General features: G+C 40.1%; 1 protein-coding gene across 1 annotated transcript in view; it reads left to right on the top strand.

The window, feature by feature from the left end:
* The first annotated feature begins 433 nt into the window (after window positions 1-433).
* TFB1M (transcription factor B1, mitochondrial) overlaps window positions 434-23,773 on the top strand; it is a 56,404-nt gene continuing 33,064 nt past the window's right edge. The window contains exons 1-4 of the mRNA XM_065401600.1: window positions 434-548; window positions 3,417-3,568; window positions 8,712-8,820; window positions 22,018-22,169. Coding sequence (XP_065257672.1) covers window positions 434-548; window positions 3,417-3,568; window positions 8,712-8,820; window positions 22,018-22,169 — 528 coding nt within the window. The remainder of the gene's footprint in view (window positions 549-3,416; window positions 3,569-8,711; window positions 8,821-22,017; window positions 22,170-23,773) is intronic.

Below are 23,773 nucleotides of genomic sequence, written 5' to 3'. Positions count from 1 at the left end.
CGGGACTGTTAAATAACTATGTTTGGAGGTATGGGGGGGTTCATTTTACATCTGTTGTCTGACCAGCCCAATATATATGATTCTAGTGCTGCCTCTTGCACACAATACTAATTTTAAAGGTGTGAGTAGATTAAAGTAAATGAAATTGCTCAAGTGCTTAAAATTAAGCACATTCATCTGTGTTTGCAAGATTAAGACCTTAGGTTGTAAATCTTGTGTATTTTTAATATATGCTTCTAAAGCAATAGGTTCATTTGATAAAATCAGAATAAGTAAATATTTTGAGTTTTACTTCATTCCATTCTGTTTCTTACATATTTAATTCTGCCCTACTGTACACTTGATTAATCCTAGTCGCTTCTTTCCCTGTTTTTTTTTTTTTTTTTTTAGGAGCAAGAGTTAACAGTTTTGGCCAATAGCTGCTTCAGGAAAGATGGCTGCTTTCCGTCTACCACCTCTGCCAACTGTTAGAGAGATTATTAAACTGTTTAATCTCCGAGCACAAAAGCAGCTATCCCAGAATTTTCTCCTGGATTTGAGATTGACAGGTAGGACATTTTTTATCTTGCATCTTTTAAAATTTTTAATCATAAACTGCCTATTCATTTTCTCCAAAATTTAAGTTCTATCTACATTTATTTGCATGGGGACTCTTGTCTTCCTAACAACAACAACAACAACAACAATGGTACATTTTAAAAAAATATTTTAACTCAATACATTTACCTGTAAATGCTCAGAAATTTAATTTTGTATGCAGATTAAATACTGTATTGGGGGGAAGGGTTTACACTGTATTTATACAGAACAGAAAATTGATTTTCTTATTTAAATGCAAAATTCAACTCCATCTTAATTATGGAGCTGTGTCCAGTGCCTATTTAAAAAATACCAATTCCCCCTCGGAGGTTACCAGAGAATATTAGGGAATGGTAGGAGGCAATTAGATAGCTTCTATGTTTGCCTCAAAAATGAGATACTCTGAAGATCATATTTGTGTAGGGTATGAAGTACTGCATTTGTTTGTTTATTATCCTAGCATGTACTTTGACTAGAAAGGCCAAATGCGCTAGTTTACTGGGAGTGTCCTGGTTTTTCTGAGCCTATTCTATTATACTGGTCAGATTTATTTCTCCAGCTTCATTTCAGCCACAGTTCATATCACCTATGCTGCTGACTCGCTCCTTCTCTGCTGACCTAGAGATGGTTCTACTGTGCAATAGTTGCACAGTGTGGGTGTGAAACCCCCAAGGGCTTTTCTACACTTGAAAGTTAACTCAGATTAAGGTAGGGTGCAATAAAAATAGTTATGAGAAACAAGAACATGTGGAGTCAATTAAGAACAACTGCATATGTGGACAAGCCTTAAAGGTGAGATTTGCAAGAGGGGACTTAGGCACTGAAAATGGCAGTTGTGCACCTAAGTCCAAAATTTAAATCCTCAAAACCCTAGCTCAGCTGTCACCTAACTTTATAGGTGCTTAAATTGCCTAGGTACCTAAGACTCCACTGGTAACGTCCCCTGGGCATCTAAATTTCTGCTGGTGGGCATGCACTAGGTTGCCAACTTTCTAATCACACAAATCCGAACACCCTTGCCCTGCCCCTTCCCTGAGACCACACCCCTGCCCAGCTCCCTCTCCGAGGCCCCCTCCCTCCGTCGCTCACTCTCCCCCACCCCCACTTGCTTTCACTGGGCTGGGGCAGGGGGTTGAGGTGCAGGATGGGGTGAGGGCTCCGGCTGGGGGTGTGGGCTCCGGGGTGCGGCCAGAAATTAGGGGTTCAGAGTGTGGGAGGGGATCTGGGCTGGGGCAGGGGGTTGGGGTGCTGGAGGGGGTGGGGGCTCTGGGGTGGGGCCGTAGATGAGGTTTGGGGTGCAGGAGGGGGCTCAGGGCAGGGGATTAGGGTGCGTGAGGGGATGTGGGCTCCGGGAAGGAGTTTGGGTGAGGAAGGAGCTCAGGGCTGGGGCAGGGGGTTGGGGTGTGGGAGGGGCTGAGGGGTGCGAGCTCCGGAAGGACGGCGCTTACCTCTGGCATCTCCCGTAAGCGGCCGGCATGTCCGGCTCCTAGGCTCAGGGGCGGCCAGGTGGCTGCTTGTGCTGTCCCTGCATGCAGGCACTGCCCCCACCGCTCCCATTGGCTGCAGTTCCTGGCCAATGGGAGCAGTGGATTCAGTGTTTGGGGGCAGTGTGCGGAGACCCCCTGGCTGCGCCTGCGCGTCGGAGCTGGACATGCCGACAACTTTCAGGAGTCGAACGGAGCCAGGGCAGGTAGGGAGCCTGTCTTAGCCCCACTGCGCCGCCAGTCGGACTTTTGGCCTATTAAAATCTCCCGGATTGCTTTTAATAGTCACCGGGAGATTGAGGCCAGTTCTGGTAGACTCCCAGCCAATCTGGGAAGGTTGGCAACCCTATCATGCACACAGCCACCTCAGTCCTCATACCACCGAGCAGCTTTGTGCCTAATTCACACCTGAGCCCCAGTGGGATTCACAAGATTGGCATCCCCTGCCTATTTTGCCTGTAAGAGGCATCTGGTAGATCAGGCCTTGCATAAAACAGAGAAGGTGGTTGTGGTGCCTGTGTCCCCTTATATCCAATAGCATAGAGGCTGAATACACATCTAGGATATGGGAGAACCAGGTTCAAATCCTCACACTGCCTGATGTGGAGCAGGGACTTGAACCATGGTCTGCTACCGGCCAGGTGCCCTGTCAACCTATTGGCTATTCATGTCTGGGTCTCGCTCAGCCTCTTCTTTTGTTAAACCACTCCCTGTGTTCTCCTAATGTCTGACCCTGGTTTTCTCCACCTCCATTTGTACAGATTTCTCTTCTTCCCACTCCTTTAACCTTTAGCTGTCCACGACCAACTCTGCTCTGTTTTGCCCTAATCTTTCCTGCTTCTTGTTCCAGGCTTCCCCAATCTCTTATCTCAAATAGCTCTGCTTCCTAGATACCGTAATCCCCAGGCTGCTCCTCTTTAGCCTTGTTCATTTTATATTTCTTTGGAACTGCCTCCGTGTAATGGAATTTCCCTTTAAATGGGCAGACTCTACAGAGATGCCACAGAGGTTACCTGCCAGAAAGAGAATTGAATGTCCTATTTGTAAGGAGAGAATTTATTTTTCTATCTCTTTTTTAATTCTGTAATTAACAAAATACACTAAGCACCTGACAGTGCAAGCTCTGTTTGGTTATATGAGTTTCTCTGGTAATCTAGAAATGAAACTGAATTCTGTGCTGTCTAGCAGGCTCCATAAAACTACAGTACTCCCCTCATTTAACCAGGAGGTGCCATTGTTTATGTCTCTTCTGTAATAAACTCATTGTTTACTGTAGAAATACAAACTACACTGATGTTGGTGAGCTCAGTGCCTTGCAAAATAAAAGCTTTGTATGTGCTTTGTGACTTACAGATAAGATAGTGAGACAGGCTGGCAAGCTGAAAGATGCCCATGTCTGTGAGGTGGGCCCTGGGCCAGGAGGAATTACAAGATCCATTCTCAATGCTGATGTTGCTCAACTCCTGTTAGTTGAAAAAGATACTCGATTTATTCCAGGACTGCAGGTATCAAATGGGAAATAAATTGTTTTTGTATAATTAATATATGTTTAAACATTTTAAGAAGTTAAATTACTTTAAAAAAAAATGGATTTCCTATTTTAATCTGAACAATTGAAAAAGTACTCCTAGCTCTAAAACAACTTGTATCAGAAATATTGCAGTGTTTTCTGCTTCTTTTCTAGAGGTCCGTTGTTTAATCTATCTTAGATTAATGTACTCCATTCTGCCATCTTATTATGTTTGATTGGATGTATTACCCATTAATTGGAAGAATACTGCTTAATACTAATTTATATATAAATCCTTTTAAGGTTTGAGATGGAATATAAACTATTTTAAATCTCAAAACACCATTTATCTGATCAGATCTTTTTCACCAGATTGATATGACGACATTTTTGTACTTCTAATCTCTTTTTGTGAAAATCATTTCTTCAGCTCGAACAAAGGATAATAATGCTGCAGCCCCACTCAGATGAAACAGGTTTCAGAGGGGTAGCCATGTTAGTCTGTATCAGCAAAAACAACAAGGAGTCCTTGTGGCACCTTACAGACTAACAAATTTATTTGGGCATAAGCTTTCGTGGGCTATAACCCACTTCATCAGATGCATGGAGTGGAAAATACAGTTGAAACAGTTGCAGACCCATGCTGTCTTTGCAAAAATTGTTGTAGTTAGTATCATCCTGATACAGTTGTTATAACTGCGTCCATTAGGTTTATTGAATGTAAACATTATCCACCAGTTAATAAAGTTGAATCTCATAATTGACTTATAAATCACCATTATTTGAACCAAGTAAGAAAGGATATGATATAATTAATTCTTTGTGCATGTCTTATCAGATAATTGCTTGAATTAGCTGGAACATTTTTGTTTGGCTTTCAAAAACTACTGCTGAAGCAGATTCCTCTAAATAGAAGCACCACTTCTAGGATCCTCCGACAAAGTATCTTGGACATATATACAACTCTGAGTGAGTCACCGTTTTTCGGTAGCAACCCCCTCACAGCAGAAGTTCATATGCCTTTGACAGGCTATTCCGTATACTGGAGGTGTTGAGTAAGAGTGGGTGTGAATAAACAAACAGTATCTTGCATCCATTAGTATTAAATTTGGTTTTGAGCTTTATTTTCCAGATAAGATGATGATGATAAATTACAGAATGAGTCTCTTTGATGTGGGTCATAACCTCTCTGTTTTCTCTAGTTTTTCACTGAAAGTTCTCTGTTCAATCTAGAATAGCTGTACATAAAGGGCCTGGGATTTGAACAGCAGAAAATGCCAGATATTAAAATAAAACTGTTATTTAGAAGAATCTTTTACCATGTGTGAAACCAGTGACATTTAAAACATTCTGCATTTTTACTAAGTTTTTTTTCAGGCTTTCCTGAGATGTTTGCTTCATAATATTGAAGTAGGGGTCTGTGGCTGACACACTTCCCAGGAGTACCCAGGGTTGTGAGGCACCTCACTACCACCTACCCTTACCATGAGGAAGCCTGGTCTTTGCCTGCTGGGGGTCAACTCCCTGGGCTATAGGCAATAGAAGCATGCCAACTCGAGCTCTGCTGCCCCGCTGCAGGTTAGCGGTAGGCATGCTTCAACCCTCAAGCCCTTTGAAAGTCCCTCTTCAGCGTCCAGCAGTTGTTCCACTGAACATTCGCTGTATTCCCAGATCCACTGCTCTCAAAGGGAAAATACATCCCAGCTTATGAGTTACACCTCAGATCACTCCTCCACTTAATAAACAGCATTTAGAAAAGTTTATCGTGAAAACAAGTACGTTTATTTAACAAAGTATAGAGATTTAAGTGATAGCAAGTAGAAGTATTGGAAATAAATAACTGCATATAAAATAAAATCATAACGTGCATTCTAGAACCTATACTTATTTAACTAGCCACTTTCATGTCTTGCAATATTGTTCTCCAGTGTTTTTCAGGCAGGCTGTGATCCCTTTTTCATGAATCGGGTCATTTTGTCAACTTCTCTCCTCAGAGAAGGATACAGTGTGTCTCTCTGCATTCTTTTGATAGACCGGATGAATCCTTTCATCTTAGTCATAAACTGGACACCCTCCTGCAGTGTGTTCCTTCTTGTAGATTTGGTGATCTCTAGTCAATTTGGCAGTTTTGATTAGTTGGTGGCTTGGTATGCAACTAGACTTACATTGTGAGGCACACAATACACAGTGACCAGATGTAGAGATAAGTGTCTCCTGTGCCCTGCCTGAACAGAACCTGTCCAAGACAGGTCACCGGGTAAACTGCCTTTAACGTCAAGGCTTTAAGAACACAATTTCCAGTATAGATACATAATTTCTTAAATATTATTTGTACATACATTTCACAATGATTATGATGATCAGTGGGCTACTGGCTTTTGGTAGAGACCTTATATGCCAGCCCTCGGTGAATTATTGCGCATATATTTGGTCGGGGGATTCCTGTAAAATTCTCTAAATTTCATTCTCAAAGGGTCATAGCCTCATGTTGGCATACAACCTGATGACTTGGCTAGGCAGATTTATAAAAGGGGCAGAGGTAGGATTTTCCCCTTAGGCTGAGCGATGGAATGACTGCAGAACTCTTCAATGGTGGTGAATTCAGCCTATTGGTGGAAGAATCCATCAGTGCCCTTTATACCCCCTCAGATGCAAGGTGGAGGGCAAGAGGAACTGCAGTGACAAAGCCTCTAGCCCTATCTTTCCCCAGTACTTTGTGCCTAGAAGCTTGTGGAACCTCATTAGTTCTGCTGCCAGAGGACCCTTGATGGATGCAGGATTTGCCCTAAAATGCATTAATTCACAATGGGTCTCCCAGTCATTAGTTCAAATTAGCAATGTTCTGTTGCATTTTTATGCCAACAGATTTCATAAAATGCAGTGGAATTTACTAGTGTAGTGAAAGTTAAAGGGCAATAGATAATAATTGGCTATTAAGACATGAAGTTGCATCTGAAAAAACACATTTTATTTTTTCTAATTTATTACTTATACCTATTTACTTTGAATACTTTTACTGCTGACAAAAAGAAAAACCAGTCTAAGGTTTTTATCTTCTGTCTCTAATATGCTAATGAATTTTTAAATTATGCAAACTATAGTCATTTAAAAAAAGTAAAGACCCTTCTTGACAGCGAAACCCACCATTAAAAAACAATTTCACGTATGATCACAGCCTATCATTTGTATAGACACCTGTCTACTTCGTTTGGTACTATTTACGTACTCCATTGATCTTATTACATTATCTTGCATCCTTGGATGGCACCCTTCACAGTAAAAATTAACAAATCAAGGCAGATAAACTACTTATAGATAGCTAAACTACTGCTGCAGTGATGACATCTACTCTTAAATTGGTTTGTATTAAAATTGGTTTGTTTCAAGTTAGATTTTTTTTTTCTCTCTCTAGTTGAAACTAATTGCATTTAAAATAGATAGGGACCTTTTTTTTTTTTTTTTTTTTTAAGAGTTAAACTCCGTTTCAGTAGCCCCTGCTACATGGAATTTAAATCTCTACTTGAATTCTGTATGTCCATGAACATTCTTGGAAAGCAGCAGTTTCCTTTGACTCAGAAAGTTGGTTTTCCATTAAGCAGTATAGAGGTGAACTTTTAAAACTTTTTTCATCCTTTCCAAATCCCTCAGTGAAGCCGCATGATTGAAATCGAATATGCAAATGATGATGCTGAAATGAGTTGATGAGCAATAAATCTAAGCTACCACAAAAATCAGTTCCCTTTTTTCACTGATTAAACTCAAAACATTTAACTGTTTATAACATAGGTTTGAATTTTCACACACAAACCAAAATTGCTTTTTCATTGTCCATCTGTTTTTTCCTAATCTGCTTTAAAAATAATAATAATAATAAAAAAAAAAAATCTTCCCCAGATACTTGCTAAATATAAAAATTGATTTGCTCCATAAATATATTCAATAGGGGCACTTTTATTTAAACGGGGGGAAAACATTGCAACTATCAGATTAAAACACGTCTGTATCTTTCACATGTTTCTTACTGTGTGTGCTTACTACCAGTGTTTGTGATTTAGTATTATGGTTTGCTGTCTCTAAGACTATTTCTCTGCCTATTTGATCCTACAGTGAAGACATAATTTCAAATACACTAATGGCTTAAATGAAGCAGTATGAATCAATGCAAGGTCAAGCAGCAGTAGATGGCCCACGAGGGAAAATCTAATTACTTAGAAAACAAAACAACCCCCCCCCCCCCGTAAGGGCTTGTCTAGATGAATGGTTAGTGCACGCCAAGCTGAGATGTAAATCTACAGTGCAGTAGCGTGCTGATCACTAGCTGTTCGTGTGGACCCTGTTAGCGCACAATTCCCTAGTGCATTTTGATCTACTCCATCCTAATAATAAAAAGAAAGGGAGCAGAGCACTGAAAATTTCAAAGTACATTTATTTGTCTATAAACTTCTCTTATCCACTAGTTTGTTTCAGTACACCACAACTTCTTTCATGGCTATATAGATTTGCATTATAAACTTGATCCTGCAAGGTGTTAAATCCTTTAGCTTGATCCTGCACAACACTTAAGCATGTACTTAACTTTAAGTGTGTGAATAGTGCCATTGATTTGAGTGGGACTAATAATGGGTTTTGCTTGATCAGGCCAGAGTGTTCAGCATTTTGCAGAATCAAGCCTTACATGAGAGTTTGCATGTTTTAAGCACAAATAATAAGTTATATTGACATTTGAGAATTTTCTCCAATATATTTTAATAATCTGCATTCATTCCAGGCTTCAAAATACTTAAGTCTTTAATTATTTATATTAGATCTAAACTCTCAATCTTGTAACCCTTTACTCTCATAAGTAGTGAATAGTAGGTGTATAGGATCAGACCTGTTTGTATTGGGTTTTTGTGTGTGTATAACTTTTGCATGGAAAATGTGCGTTTTATTCATCTTTTATTTATAATGTGCCCAGACCTAAAAGATAATTATTCTGTTTTACTACTACATGTATATGAGGATAAAAATATAGGGCCAGATTCATGCCTAGTGTAATTCCACTGAAGCCAAGGATGAGTATGGCTCAGTATGTTTAAAAGTTTACCAGATTTTATTGGCGCTAAATAGACTAATTCTGCTTGCTTGCTAACAAATAGATGCTGTCTGAAGCAGCTCCAGGAAAAGTGCACATTGTTCATGGGGACATTTTGACATATAAGATGGAGAGAGCTTTTCCAAAACACCTTCAAAAGAAGTGGGAAGATGGTTAGTATCTGCTTTCAGTATATTTGTTGTTTCCTCTGAACAGTTACTATGAAAATTAATTTGTTTGACAAGGTACCTGAAATTATTTGTCATGATTTCCATTTCTTCTCACTTCATCTACACACATGGGTTTTGATCCCTTTTGGTGGATAGCAGTTGACTATCGTCACCCTAATTTACATTTTAGCTGTTAATAGTTAACCCTTCAAAGTGATTTCTCCTGAAAGGTAAGATTAGAGAGGCTAATTTTCTTCCCCTCCCTCCCCCCAAAAGAGGGGGGGGGGGATGAGAATCACCTATTTCCTACCTTGTCTGAGAGTTGGTATACACTAGCAACTTATGTCGGTATAACTGTTGCTTAGGGAAGTGGCAAATCCAAACCCCATAGCAACGCAGTTACACCAACCTAACTCCTGTTGTAGACAGCACTGTGTCAATGGTAGGGCTTCTCCCCTGAACATAGCTACTCCTCTTGGGGAGGTGGAGTACGTACGCCAACAAGAGAAGCTCTCCTGTTGGCGTACGTAGTGCCTTTACTGAAGCACTAGGTTGGTGCAGCTGAGCCTTTTAAGTGTAGACAAGCCCTAAGGCAACGATGCTGAATTAGTATAATTTAAAATGATTGGTACCTTTGCAAGTACTAGCCTCAGGATGTTGTCATTGTGAAAAAACAGTTTCTGAGGAGCACAGAAGTAAAACACATAGTGCACATATTCTTTTATTCCCCTATCCTCCTGCTTTTGCGTGATAAGCCACCATTTATTAAACTCTGTTGTGACCCCACTGAAGGTTCTTGTAGAATCCTCTTTGAAACTTGGACACTTCTATCAGGGGGTAGCCGTGTTAGTCTGTATCTACAAAAACAACAAGGAGTCTGGTGGCACCTTAAAGACTAACAGATTTATTTGGGCATAAGCTTTCATGGGTAAAAACCTCACTTCTTCAGATGCATAGAGTGAAAGTTACAGATGCAGGCATTATATACTGACACATGGAGAGCAGGGAGTTACTTCGCAAGTGGAGAACCAGTGTTGACAGGGCCAATTCAATCAGGGTGGATGTAGTCCACTCCCAGTAATAGATGAGGAGGTGTCAATTCCAGGAGAGGAAAAGCTGCTTCTGTAATGAGCCAGCCACTCCCAGTCCCTATTCAAGCCCAGATTAATGGTGTTAAATTTGCAAATGAATTTTAGTTCTGCTGTTTCTCTTTGAAGTCTGTTTCTGAAGTTTTTTTGTTCAATGATAGTGACTTTTAAATCTGTAATAGAATGACCAGGGAGATTGAAGTGTCTGTAAGCGAGGACTGGCCTGCCTCCCAAGTTCTGTGAGAGTGAGGGATCATTTTCCAGGATAGGTTGTAGATCGTGGATAATGCGCTGGAGAGGTTTTAGCTGGGGGCTGTATGTGATGACCAGTAATGTTCTGTTGTCCTTGTTGGGCCTGTCCTGTAGTAGGTGATTTCTGGGTACCCATCTTGCTCTGTCAATCTGTTTCCTCACTTCCCCAGGTGGGTATTGTAGTTTTACAAATGCTTGATAAAGATCTTGTAGGTGTTTGTCTCTGTCTGAAGGGTTGGAGCAAATTCGGTTGTATCTTAGGGCTTGGCTGCAGACAATGGAGCATGTGATGTGTCTTGGATGGAAGCTGGAGGCATGTAGGTACGTATAGCGGTCAGTAGGTTTCTGGTATAGGGTGGTGTTTGTGACCATCACTTATTTGCACTGTAGTGTCCAGGAAGTGGATCGCTTGTGTGGACTGGTCCTCGCTTACAGACAACCCCCCAACCTGAAGCAAATACTCACCAGCAACTACACACCACACCACAGAAACACCAACCCAGGTGTTTAATCTGGGCTTGAATAGGGACTGGGAGACTTCTGTGGTACTTGAAGTATATTGAAAGATTGTTTGTTTGTTTCTTATTGCTGACCCTTCAGCCATGCATACTGGGAAAGTATAAGGTCTACTCACAGCTTTTTATCAAATCTTGGGGTTTTCTTATGACTGGATTTCACCTTTTCTCCTAAGACCATATGACACTACTAGAGAAACTTACAGGTAAGTCTTGCATCTGAAGAAGTGAGGTTCTTACCCACGAAAGCTTATGTTCCCAATACTTCTGTTAGTCTTAAAGGTGCCACAGGACCCTCTGTTGCTTCTTACAGATAAGTTTAGTCTTCTTTTCCAAAACCTGATTTCTTAGTCAGAGATAGACGTAGCATCTGGTGGATGCCAGAAGAACATTAAAATTTTTTTTTTATTTGAGCTGCAAAGGAAACATTCCGTTAACTTTATCTGGAAAATCCCCTGCTGTATTGCATCTTCCCATGTTGTAGGGCATTTAATAAAACGTGGGTATGCGCAAATGTGTATATGAGGATGGAGTTGAATTTTTAAAATGTAACTTGCTAGAACTGATGCATTTAAGAATCCTATTCTATGCCTGATTAGTTTAGATACAGATACACCTTTCTTATTTTAATTACTTTCTCTTATTGCTCTGTGAAAATGAAATGTAAATCACTGACAGAATTCAAAAAGTGCCATTTTCTGCTTGTGAATCAAACTAGAGAATTATATTATATATGGAATGTGAATTAAATCCAATTTTTTGTTTGCATTTCACTTTGTTGTATAAATGGCTTAATTTTTTTTTTTTTAAATAAGTCTATTACATATTGACATGTTTAGGGTATATCTACACTGCAAAAACAAAACCCAATGAGTTTCAGAGCCTCTGGCTCACAGGGCTCATGTGCTACAGCGTTAAACATAGCTGTGTAGTTGTTCCCACTTGGGCAGGAGCTTAGGGTCTGAAACCTTTTCCCCTCTCCCTGTTTCAGAGCCTGAGTGGGGACATTGGCATGACTATCTTTAGTACAGTAGCATCAGCCCTGCAAGCCCAAGTCTGTAGACCTGGGCTCTGAGACTTGCTGCATGGTTGTTGTTTTTTTGTTTTATGTAGCTATACAATATCAAGGCTTCACTTTCTTCTGTTTGCTGGAAGACCCTGTTACTGCAGGGGAGCTCTGTAGCATGGGTGGAGGTTCAGATTCTCTCTGCAGATTTCTGATGCCTGTTACTGCAGCTTTATAGGGTTTGTATGGGGCCCTTCAGGTTTTGAACCTTTGGACTCAGCCATAGAAATGAAATCCAGGGATAAGTCCTTCAGCACGTAGGAAACTGGCATATTCTTCTAGTGCTCTTTGAATATTCACGCTCATGTGGATGCGTTATTTGGGGCAGGTTGAATGGTGGAATTCTAGCTAGTAGTAGTTACTGGAGCATTCACACGCTTCCTTAATTCCACCTCTCAGTGAGCATCAACTATTCCAGAGTGAGAGTATAAAAGTTCCGACTGCCTCAGTTCCTTCCAACTCCAACAGCTGAACGGATGAGGAACTGCTCTGGAGTGTTTCTGGGTCTGTAGCTTATTAGCTAGTTGTTAATTTTATAGTTATAATTAGTAGTTTGTTGGATGGTTGATAGTAAACTATTAGATTAAGTTAATTGTAAGTCTTCAGTATGGAGATGGCAGAAGCAAAGAATAAAAATACCGGTTTTAGAAGATGTATGTCATGTCTGACAGTGTTTCTGGTCTCAAGCGTGCATGCCAGATGCCTCGCATATTTGGGTGAGGGACACTCGCCTTCAAAAAGCTTGATTTGCTCAATTTTTACAGCATGGGCAGAAAAGGAGAGACAGAACCGACTTTGGGTGATTTTATTACAAGAAGTGCTGTCAACAAAAACCATCCTGAACTGAGCAAGTACAAGGTTCAAATAAGTCTCAGGGACCAGCATCAGTTCTGAGTGAGTCTGGAGGGAAGAAGGATAAAACCTCCACCTTGGCACCCAGTGCTAAAGAATCCAGAAGTGGGAAGGATGTGAAGAGGAAAACTCTTGTGGTGTCGGCTCCTGTTTCCAGAGCTAATCTATAATGAGCTTGTTCCAAAGGTAAGAGCTAAGAAACTGTTGATGTAGGGGCAAAATAAGGTTCCAGTAACTAGTCCCAGCATGGCACTGCAGTGAATAATAGTTACAGCACAGGTTCATCAGTTGGAACCGTCTCCAGCTCCATCGGCAATTAACACGTGTCTCAGTTGAGCAGGCACCGAACATTCTGTTGGAACTGATACAGTTAAGTACTTTCCTGGGGAGAAAAAGAGTTGAAGTCAAGATTTTTTTTCCACTACTCTCACATCCTAAGACTTCTGGGTTTCCAGAATGGATTTTTTTTCTCCACCCTCCTTTATTCATCCTAGAAGAATGCCATCGGATCAGAGAATAGGAACAGAGTATTATACGCAACCTCATTCATTGGCTTTGTATATGTATGGACAAATATTTCTAATAGGGCTGTCAGTGATGGGAAAAAAAGCACGATTAATCGCTCGATTAATCACACTGTTAAACAATAATAGAATACCATTTATTTCATAGCATCATAGAAGATTAGGGTTGGAAGAGACTTCAGGAAGTCATCTAGTCCAACCCCCCCCTGCTGAAAGCAGGACCAACCCCAACTAAATCATCCCAGCCAGAGCTTTGTCAAGCCAGGCCTTAAAAACCTCTAATGATGGAGATTCCACCACCACCCTAGGTAATCCATTCCAGTGCTTCACCACCCTCCTAGTAAAATAGTTTTTCCTAATATATAACCTAGACCTCCCCCACTGCAACTTGAGACCATTGATCCTTGTTCTGTCATCTGCCACCGCTGAGAACAGTCTAGTTCCATCCTCTTTGGAATCCCCCTTCAGGTAATTGAAAGGTGCTATCAAATCCCCCCTCACTCTTTTCTCTTCTGCAGGCTAAATAAGCCCAGTTCCCTCAGCCTCTCCTCATAAGTCATGTGCCCCAGCCCCCTAATAATTTTCATTGCCCGCCGCTGGACTCTCTCCAATTTGTCCACATCCTTTCTGTAGTGGGGGGCCCAAAACTGGATGCAATATTCCAGATGTGGCCTCAACAGTGTCGAATAGAAGGGAATAATCACTTGCCTCGATCTGCTGGCAATGCTCCTACTAATGCAGCTGTTATGCCGTTAGCCTTCTTGGCAACAAAGGCACACTGTTGACTCATATCCAGCTTCTCGTCCACTGTAATCCTCAGGTCCTTTTCCGATTTAGCCAGTTGGTCCCCAGCCTGTAGCAGTGCATGGAATTCTGCCATCCTAAGTGCAGGACTCTGCACTTGTGCTTGTTGAATCTCATCAGTGTTTTTGGTCCAATCCTCCAATTTGTCTAGGTCATTCTGGACCCTATCCCTACCCTCCAGTGTATCTACCTCTCCCCCCAGCTTAGTGTCATCCACAAACTTGCTGAGGGTGCAATCCATCCCATCATCCAGATCATTAATGAAGATGTGAACAAAACTAGCCCCAGGACCGACCCCTGGAGCACTCCGCTTGATACCGGCTGCCAACTAGATATTGAGCTGTTGATCACTACCCGTTGAGCCCAAGGATCTAGCCTGTTTAAATATTTTTGGATGCTTTCTACATTTTCAAATATATTGATTTCAATTACAACACAGAATACAAAGTGTACAGTGCTCACTTTATATTTATTTTTATTACAAATATTTGCACTGTAAAAAACAAAAGAAATAGTATTTTTCAATTCACCTCATACAAGTACTGTAGTGCAATCTCTTTATCATGAAAGTGCAACTTACAAATGTAGGGTTTTTTGGTTACATAAGTGCATTCAAAAACAAAACAATGTAAACCTTTAGAGCCTACAAGTCCACTAAGTCCTCCTTCTTGTTCAGCCAATCGCTCAGAGAAACAAGTTTGTTTACATTTGCAGGAGATACTGCTGCCCATGTCTTAATTACAATGTCACCTGAAAGTGAGAACAGGCGTTCTCATGGCACTGTTATAGCTGGTATTGCAAGATATTTACGTGCCAGATGAGCTAAAGATTCATATGCCTCTTCATGCTTCAACCACCATTCCAGAGGACATGCTTCCATACTGATGAGGCACGTTAAAAAAAATAATGCGCTAATTAAATCTGTGACTGAACTCCTTGGGGGAGAATTGTATGTCTCCTGCTCTGTTTTACCCACATTCTGCCATATATTTCATGTTATAGCAATACCAGCTATAATAGTGTCATGCAAATGCCTGTTCTCACTTTCAGGTGACATTGTAATTAAAACGTGGTCAGCATTATCTCCTGTAAATGTAAACAAACTTGTTTTCTTAGTGATTGGCTGGAACAAGAAGTAGAACTGATTGGACTTTGTTTTATTTTTGAATGCAGTTTTTTTGGTACATAATTCTACATTTGTGGGTTGCACTTTCAGAGTTGGTAAGACAACTCCCACCTGTTCATGCTCTCTGTATGTGTGTGTGTATATATATCTCCTCAATATATGTTTCACTCTATATGCATCCGAAGAAGTGGGTTGTAGCCCACGAAAGCTTATGCTCTAATAAATTTGTTAGTCTCTAAGGTGCCACAAGTACTCCTGTTCTTTTTGCGGATACAGACTAACACGGCTGCTACTCTGAAAACTTTCATGATAGAGATTGCACTACAGTATTTGTATGAGGTGAATTGTGTTTACAAAATGCCTGTCTGTAGGGAGACCATATCTAAAGAAATGGGATTTATGTATATCCTTACCAGGATGACTCATTAATAAAAACATTATTGAGGGAAGAAATCCCATTACACATAAAACAGATATTTACTTTTTGCCAATCTGGAATTATGCATAAATTCAGGAAAATTATTCATGAATCCAACTCAAAGAATCCCTTTCATAGCAGCCATATGGGACTCAACTGTAGCAAAAGACTTTATCCCAGAAAAAAGGTCTATACAAATAAAATTATCTATACATTTTCTTCTGCGGTTCCCAAAACAGTCGTTTCTCTTTTTCCCTCTCTTCCCCCCCCCCCCCCCCCCGGGGTTACTAGATCTCTTAGCATCAGCCACATTAGTGACACCATAAGATGGATGAGAGGCCTTCAACACTGGTTAGCAAGAAATGACAGACCAAGGTTAGACAAAATATGCATCACAAATTGGTAATTCCACAGAAGGTGTTAAAAACAATGATGTGGTGGACATGTGCTCTAAATGTAATTAAGGGTATATTATTCCATCTCACTATGCCATTGGGATGGGGGCCCATTTAAAAAACAACAACAATCTGTTAGTGAGAGGTCACTAGTCAAGGGAAAATAATCTACATATCAATATCTTAGAAGTGAGAGCTATTAAGTTGGTTCTAAATTAATTTCTACCTCAGGTCAGACCCAGGGTAGTTCAGGTGGGGACAGACAATATGACAGTATTATATTCTCTAAACCAGTAGTTCTCAAACTTTTTTGTACTGGTGACCCCTTTCACACAGCAAGCCTCTGAGTGCACCCCCCCCCTAAATTTAAAAAAAAATACTTTTTATATATTTAACACCATTATAAATGCTGGATGCAAAGTGGGGTTTGGGTGGAGGTGACAGCTCGTGACCCCCTGAGGGGTCCCGACCCCCTTTTTGAGAACCCCTGCTCTAAACAAACAAGGTAGGGCTCATTTCTCTGCCAGTGTGCATAGAGGCAACACATTTTTGAGACTGATGTTTAGAAGATGTTCACCCAATGGCAATTTATGTATTGGGGGAACAAAATACCTTTTGTAGCTCACCTCTCCCATGCACCAATGTCTGTGAAAGACAAAGTGGTAACACACCTCTTCAGGTTGTGGGGCAATCCTGTAATCTTTTTGTATCCAGCAACAACAGGAAGTGTCAGAAGGCTTGCTCCAGAGCAAGGAAAGATAGGAGCTCAATATCGATGCGTCTCTGATAATTTGGGGTTAAAGCCTCGTATACATTTCCCCCATTTCCCCATATTCAAAAATTGATAAAATGAATCAAGACAAAGCTAGGGTAATTTGAATACCATCAGCATGGGCCAAAAAACAGATTTAATTCACCTCTCTGGAGGGTTAATCAAATCTTTACCATTATTACCAGACTTGGTGACGCTACAACAAGGGATTGTCTGTCACCAGGATTTTTAGTCTCCATTTAATGGCAGGTGGAATAAGACTCTCCAACTGTTAGAAAAGTCTTTTTCGTTAGAGGTGCAAAACATACTGTTAAATTCAAGGAAAGAGTCTCACATTATAGTAATAAATGGAAAAGATTTTTGTGTGTGTTTCTATGTATGGTATAGATTATGTACAGCATTCAATTATATATTAAATATTTGCCCTATCTTAAGTGAAGGTTCACTTCTCAGCCATATCAGCATACCATGTATCTGTGGATAGCACATTAGTTTTACTCTTAAAGTAGTTAAGAGGTTCTTAAAAAGTCTTCATAATTAATATTTTTCAGTAAAAAAAATCCTAGACCATCTTGGGATTTGAACATAGTGCTTTCAAAATTGATGAAACCTCCCTTTGAACCTTTGGGAAACTATACATTATTCTATCTATTAAAACTGTTTTTGACAGCTGTCATTTCAGATGTATAAGTGAATTGTATGTTAATTGTTGATCTGCCATTTACTGTTTTTTCATAAAGATAAAGTAATTCTCTATACAGACCTTTTTATCAAAGGTGGCATCAGATTTTCATGTAAACCAATATATAATTTTTCCGATCTTTCCTAAACCTGATACTCAGGATGAATGTTAGAAAGTCCCCAGAATTGTTTATTGCATATGAAAAGAAGAATAAGGGTAAAGCTGTTTTTGTGCAAATTTTGTCAAGATGCATTAGATTATAGCTTCGTAGTTTCTAAGGTTGGAAGGGACAATTGGGATCATCTAGTCTGACCTCCTCTATAGGACAGGCCATAGAATTTCCCCAAAATAATTCCTAGAGCGTATCTTTTAGAAAAATATCCAATCTTGATTTAAAAATTGTTAGTAATGGAAACTCCGCCTAGACCCTTGGTAAATTGTTCCAGTGGTTAATTACTCTCGCCATTACATTTATTTCTCATCTGAATTTGTCTAGCTTCAACTTCCAGCCATTGGTTTGTGTTATATCTGTCTCTGCTAGATTGAAGGTACTTCGATTGTAATCAAGGTGCCCTTGAACCTTCTCTTTGTTAAGCTCCCTAGATTGAGCTCCTTAAGTCTGTCACTGTAAGGCATGTTTTCTAATCCTTTAATCATTCTCCTGCACTGAACCCTCTCCAATTTATCCACCTCCTTCTTGAATTGTGGTTACCAGAACTAGACACAGTATTCCAGCAGCGCTTACACCAGTGCCGAATACAGAAGTAAAATAACCTCTCCTATTCAATAGTCCTATGTTAATGCGATCCTGGGAAGCATACACTCTTTTGGCCAGGACCCTGCTCATTTGGCTCATAATTGTTTTCAGTTTTGTGAAATAGGCCTTGTTAAAGCTGTGTGTGTGTGTGTGTGTGTGTGTGTGTGTGTGTGTGTACACACCTCTACATATACACCTCTATCTCGATATAACGCTGTCCTCGGGAGCCAAAAAATCTTACCGTGCTATAGGTGAAACCGCGTTATATTGAACTTGCTTTGATCCGCCGGAGTGCGCAGCCCCCCTCCTCCTCCCCCGGAGTGCTGCTTTACCGCGTTATATCCGAATTCGTGTTATATCGGGTCACGTTATATCGGGGTAGAGGTGTATATAAAATATTACTGGTCTGGACTTGATCACATTTATAACATGCAAGCGGAATAAAGTCCTGATCACTTGTGCCTAAGCTACCATTCACTTTTAGTTCTGTGCTCAGTTCTCTTTATCTGTTAGGACAAGGTATAACACTGGTCTACAATTTTTGAGAAGTCGTCTGCTTCAGAGATAAAATGTGCTATTTATTATGTATTTTGATGTGCTGAATTCAAATTTGACAATTAAAACAACTGGCTACTGTTTATAAGATATTTAAGTTTTTACATTTTTTGTCTATGTATATTGTGTAGATAGTAGAGTTTTAATCATAAATTGTAAACCTAGGTCTTTTCATGTGTTTATGGTTGCTTTACATGATAATATTTCACCTGTCCTGTTTATGTAACACTTTAAAAATCAGCAAAAGGGTTATATAAATAAAATTTATTATGAAACAAAAGGCAAAAAACTATTATGTACATAGTTTAGTCCTATTCAGTGTCTAGTCGGCGCTTCTTGGCTTGTCTCTTGTATTCATTAAATGGAGCATCTCTTGTCACTGTCCAGCAATAGTCTGCAAGCATTGATGGGCTCCATTTGCCCTGATAGCGTTTCTCCATTGTTGCAATGTCCTGGTGAAATCGCTCGCCGTGCTCGTCGCTCACTGCTCCGCAGTTCGGTGGAAAAAAATGTAGATGAGAGTGCAAAAAATGTATCTTTAGTGACATGTTGCAACCAAGGCTTTTGTATGCCTTGAGGAGGTTTTCCACCAACAACCTGTAGTTGTCTGCCTTGTTGTTTCCGAGAAAATTTATTGCCACTAACTGGAAGGCTTTCCATGCCGTCTTTTCCTTGCCACGCAGTGCATGGTCAAATGCATCATCTCGAAGAAGTTCACGAATCTGAGGACCAACAAAGACACCTTCCTTTATCTTAGCTTCACTTAACCTTGGAAATTTTCCACAGAGGTACTTGAAAGCTGCTTGTGTTTTGTCAATGGCCTTGACAAAGTTCTTCATCAGACCCAGCTTGATGTGTAAGAGTGATAACAAAATCTTCCTTGATTCAACAAGTGGTGGATGCTGAACACTTTTCCTCCCAGGCTCCAATGACTGTCAGAGTGGCCAATCTTTCTAGATGTAGTGGGAATCTCTTGCACGACTATCCCATTCGCAGAGAAAACAGCAGTACTTTGTGTATCCAGTCTGCAGACCAAGCAAGAGAGCAACAACCTGCAAATCGCCACAAAGCTGCCACTGATGTTGGTCATAGTTTATGCACCTCAAAAGTTGTTTCATGTTGTCATAGGTTTCCTTCATATGGACTGCATGACCAACTGGAATTGATGGCAAAACATTGCCATTATGCAGTAAAACAGCTTTAAGACTCGTCTTCGATGAATCAATGAACAGTCTCCACTCATCTGGATCGTGAACGATGTTGAGGGCTGCCATCACACCATCGATGTTGTTGCAGGCTACAAGATCACCTTCCCTGAAGAAGAATGGGACAAGATCCTTTTGACGGTCACGGAACATGGAAACCCTAACATCACCTGCCAGGAGATTCCACTGCTGTAGTCTGGAGCCCAACCGCTCTGCCTTACTCTTGGGTAGTTCCAAATCCCTGACAAGGTCATTCAGTTCACCTTGTGTTATGAGGTGTGGTTCAGAGGAGGAGGATGGGAGAAAATGTGGGTCCTGTGACATTGATGGTTCAGGACCAGAAGTTTCATCCTCTTCCTCTTCCTCGTCTGACTCAAGTGAGAATGATTCTGGTGCATCAGGAACCGGCAGTCCTTCTCCGTGGGGTACTGGGCGTATAGCTGATGGAATGTTTGGATAATGCACAGTCCACTTTTTCTTCTTTGACACACCTTTCCCAACTGGAGGCACCATGCAGAAGTAACAATTGCTGGTATGATCTGTTGGCTCTCTCCAAATCATTGGCACTGCAAAAGGCATAGATTTCCTTTTCCTGTTCAACCACTGGCGAAGATTTGTTGCACAAGCGTGGCAGCATATGTGTGGGGCCCACGTCTTGTCCTGATCTCCAATTTTGCAGCCAAAATAAAGGTGATAAGCTTTCTTAACCATAGTGGTTATACTGCACTTTTGTGATGCAAAAGTCACTTCACCACAAACATAGCAGAAGTTATCTGCACTGTTCACACAAGTACGAGGCATCTCTGCTCACTTTGGCTAAACAGAAATGTGTCCCTTTGCAAAATCAAACACTGACAAATAAGAGAGCACGACACTATGATTTCTAGAGCTGATATAGGGCAATTTGTTCAGCAGAGTGATGTAAGCTTCGTTATGATTGCATCATCCATGACTTCTAGGAATAACATGATACAATTCATATCATGTATGACGCAATACCAGCTTCAGATTGCATCATTCATTGTTTTGCCTAAAAAGCAAGTACTGTCCAAACTCAGTCATAGATTTATTCATAGATCCAGTCAAAGATGTATTTTAGTCATTTCTGGTTTAAATTGAGATCCCTTCCCTTTATAACTCACTTATCCTCCGCCATTCCCAAGTCAAGGGTCGTATATACTGACCCAATAGCATATCTTGAAAACTAGAGCCAATCAACAATTTTAAGCATCATTTTCGTTCTCAGTGACCCAGAATTAGTAAAGTTTGACTACATTTATTTCAGAAGCATTTTGGCTGTAGAGCAGTGTAATATATAATGCTGTATGAGCTAAGATGTGAAAAAATTATCTAATATCTTGGCTGCAACACTTTTTGAATTAGGAAATTGTCATCTATAATGTTTAGAAATTCCAAGGATGTTTTAGTACTGGCAGCATGAGACCTCCAGCATATGTCACTCAAATTGAAGTCCCCCATGAGAACAGTTTTTGTTCCGACATATTATAGATGAGTGCATAAGTAGGCAGTGATCCTGTTCCCCAGTATGATGTGGTGGTCTGTAGCAGTCATCAACTACTATGCCATCTTGTGCTTTAGCTTTTAGGACATTGAGCCATAAGCATTCAAGATAATTTTCTTCTGCGTTATTAGGGACGTGGAAATAAGTAATGCCACTTTTTACATAGTGCCACTCCCACTTTTCCCATTTGATCCTTCCTAAATAGGTCATAACCATTGATTTAACATTCCAGTCATGTGAATCATTCCGCCAGGTTTCAGTAATACCAGCTAGATCAAATTTATGCTCATAAGTGAGCATTTTCTGTTTCTCTTGTTTGTTACCTAGACTCCTAGCATAGTGTATAGGCAATTCAAGATTTTTTTCTGTTTACGTTCTTTGGTTTCTTGAATAAATTTTTTTCTCAACATCTTGATTTTGTTCTGAGGGCTCATATCTTCCTCCTTTGTACCCTCCCCTTTTGCTATTAGTTTAATTCCCTCCTGACTACTCTAGCCAGCCTGTCCCCAAGGAGATTAGTCCCCCTTCTGCTGAGGTGGAGGCCTTCCAAACTATACAGCCCTCTCTAATTGTAGAACGTGTTCAGTGTTCCACAAAACCACAGCCTTTCACCCTACCCCACTTACCTATCTATTTTTACAAAAGATTTCTTTTCAAATTCTTATAGATCCACCAAACGTGCATATCCTTGGAAATCTGCCGTTCAGTGTTTCAACTCCTCTGATCATCAGGTGGCTTGAAAATGTTTCCAATAGAGATGGACCTTTTGTTTATGGCAGAACTCAGATGACTTTGACTTTTCAGAAGGAAGTAGCAGAGGTAAGTTTTGTTATTGGCTTATTAAAGACTTAAAATTGGACAAATTATTTCAGCACCTAATTACTTTAGTGGTAGATGAGAAAAGCCTGAGAGAGATTTTGTTGACTTGCAGGATTTTTAAAACTGCCTAATAGTCTATACTTCTCTGAAATTGTAATTTTAAGGCTGGAAACCTGGCACAGTGCTTAAGTTTCTGTATGTTTAGCTACAAATTATACAATTTAATATTAATTTTAAAAATCTGCTCAGTTCTTTTCATTGCACACTGTTTATAAAAAGTTTCTTCTTATGTGGGAGATAAATCTCCCTTAAGCATTGAAACATTTCACAATCTTGTTTTCTCTGAAATCTGACTGCTTCATTCCAAGTAGCTTCCACAGCTTGCTCCTTTTCTGTCTTCAACTATTTCCTTCCTTATCAGCTGATGTGACATTTTGAGTTAGCACTTCATCTTGTAAGTAATATTTTACCCTGCTTTATTTTAGACCTCCCTTGCTAACAGAAGATTTTCAGATTTGAAATATGTCAATCACTGATTCCCACCAATGATTAAACACTTCAAACATAGGGAATTTCTTGTCAGTGGAGCCCATAGACGCTGGTCTTTGCTTTCCTGAATATGATCTTGATGCCAGAAATCTGAATGGGACCATTGCCAATCTCTTCACCATACCCTGACAAGAATAAAATTGAATGCACCCAATCAATTTCCAATTCTAAGAACTGCTGGAGCAGTTTTTGACTGGTTACATTTAATTTGAAAACTGAGAAACTTGATGAAAGTGAAATTGATCTGCCTGCTCTCCACAGACTCTCTCAGATGTTTCTGGGTCAACTGATAATCAGCTGACTCACTGTACAATGCCCTCAGACATTTTTTTTTATAGTTTATTTCATTATCAGTGTTTGAGAAAACCAGATTACCATTTTCTCAACCACTTCATTGTTCTGTAAGTATTCAGTTTTGTTTGTTACCTGAGTGTATATTCTATGTGTTGCACTCAAAAGGTTAAAGTAGCTGCTCCAAACTGAAAACCAGGTTAGACGTTAAGTTTTACCTGCAGGGTCTTTTGTGAATTGTGTAAATGAGAAATACAGTGATTGTATGCCATAAATTAAATCTCTGCTGTTATTTTGGGTACCTAGAACGTTACTCCGATACCTAGAGCTCCCATCATTCTGCTACATTTACTGCAGTTTTTGCGAGAACAGGGTTTGAGATAAGTACTTAAGTGGTTCCAGTAGATGGCTGTAGAGAACATCTGGGATAAGTAGTCTGTATATTGTGAATGTGAAATAAAGCAGCCGCCTTTTATCATCGCTGAGTCCAAGTGATTTCTGGCACAAAAGATCCAGTTCTTTTTCCCAAAATACTTCATAACATAAGAGCTATTAGCCTAAACATTAAAAATGGCTAATAGACTAGGCTTTAAAGTATAAAGTGGAAAGATGTGGAATGCTATGATAGCAACAAAAAAGAATTACAAAGAGAATTGAGAACATAGAAACACTCCGTACTTTATATAGCTATAACCAGCTGTATGTGCCTTTAGGTTTGTTTTTTCCAACATGACATGCAGATTATAGTGTTTCTGCACCCAACA

The sequence above is a fragment of the Emys orbicularis genome, chromosome 3 (genome assembly GCF_028017835.1).
Source record: "Emys orbicularis isolate rEmyOrb1 chromosome 3, rEmyOrb1.hap1, whole genome shotgun sequence".
Classification (NCBI taxonomy): Eukaryota; Metazoa; Chordata; order Testudines; family Emydidae; genus Emys; species Emys orbicularis.
Note: the sequence above shows the minus strand (reverse complement) of the source record. Positions and strands in the feature narration are given on the sequence as shown.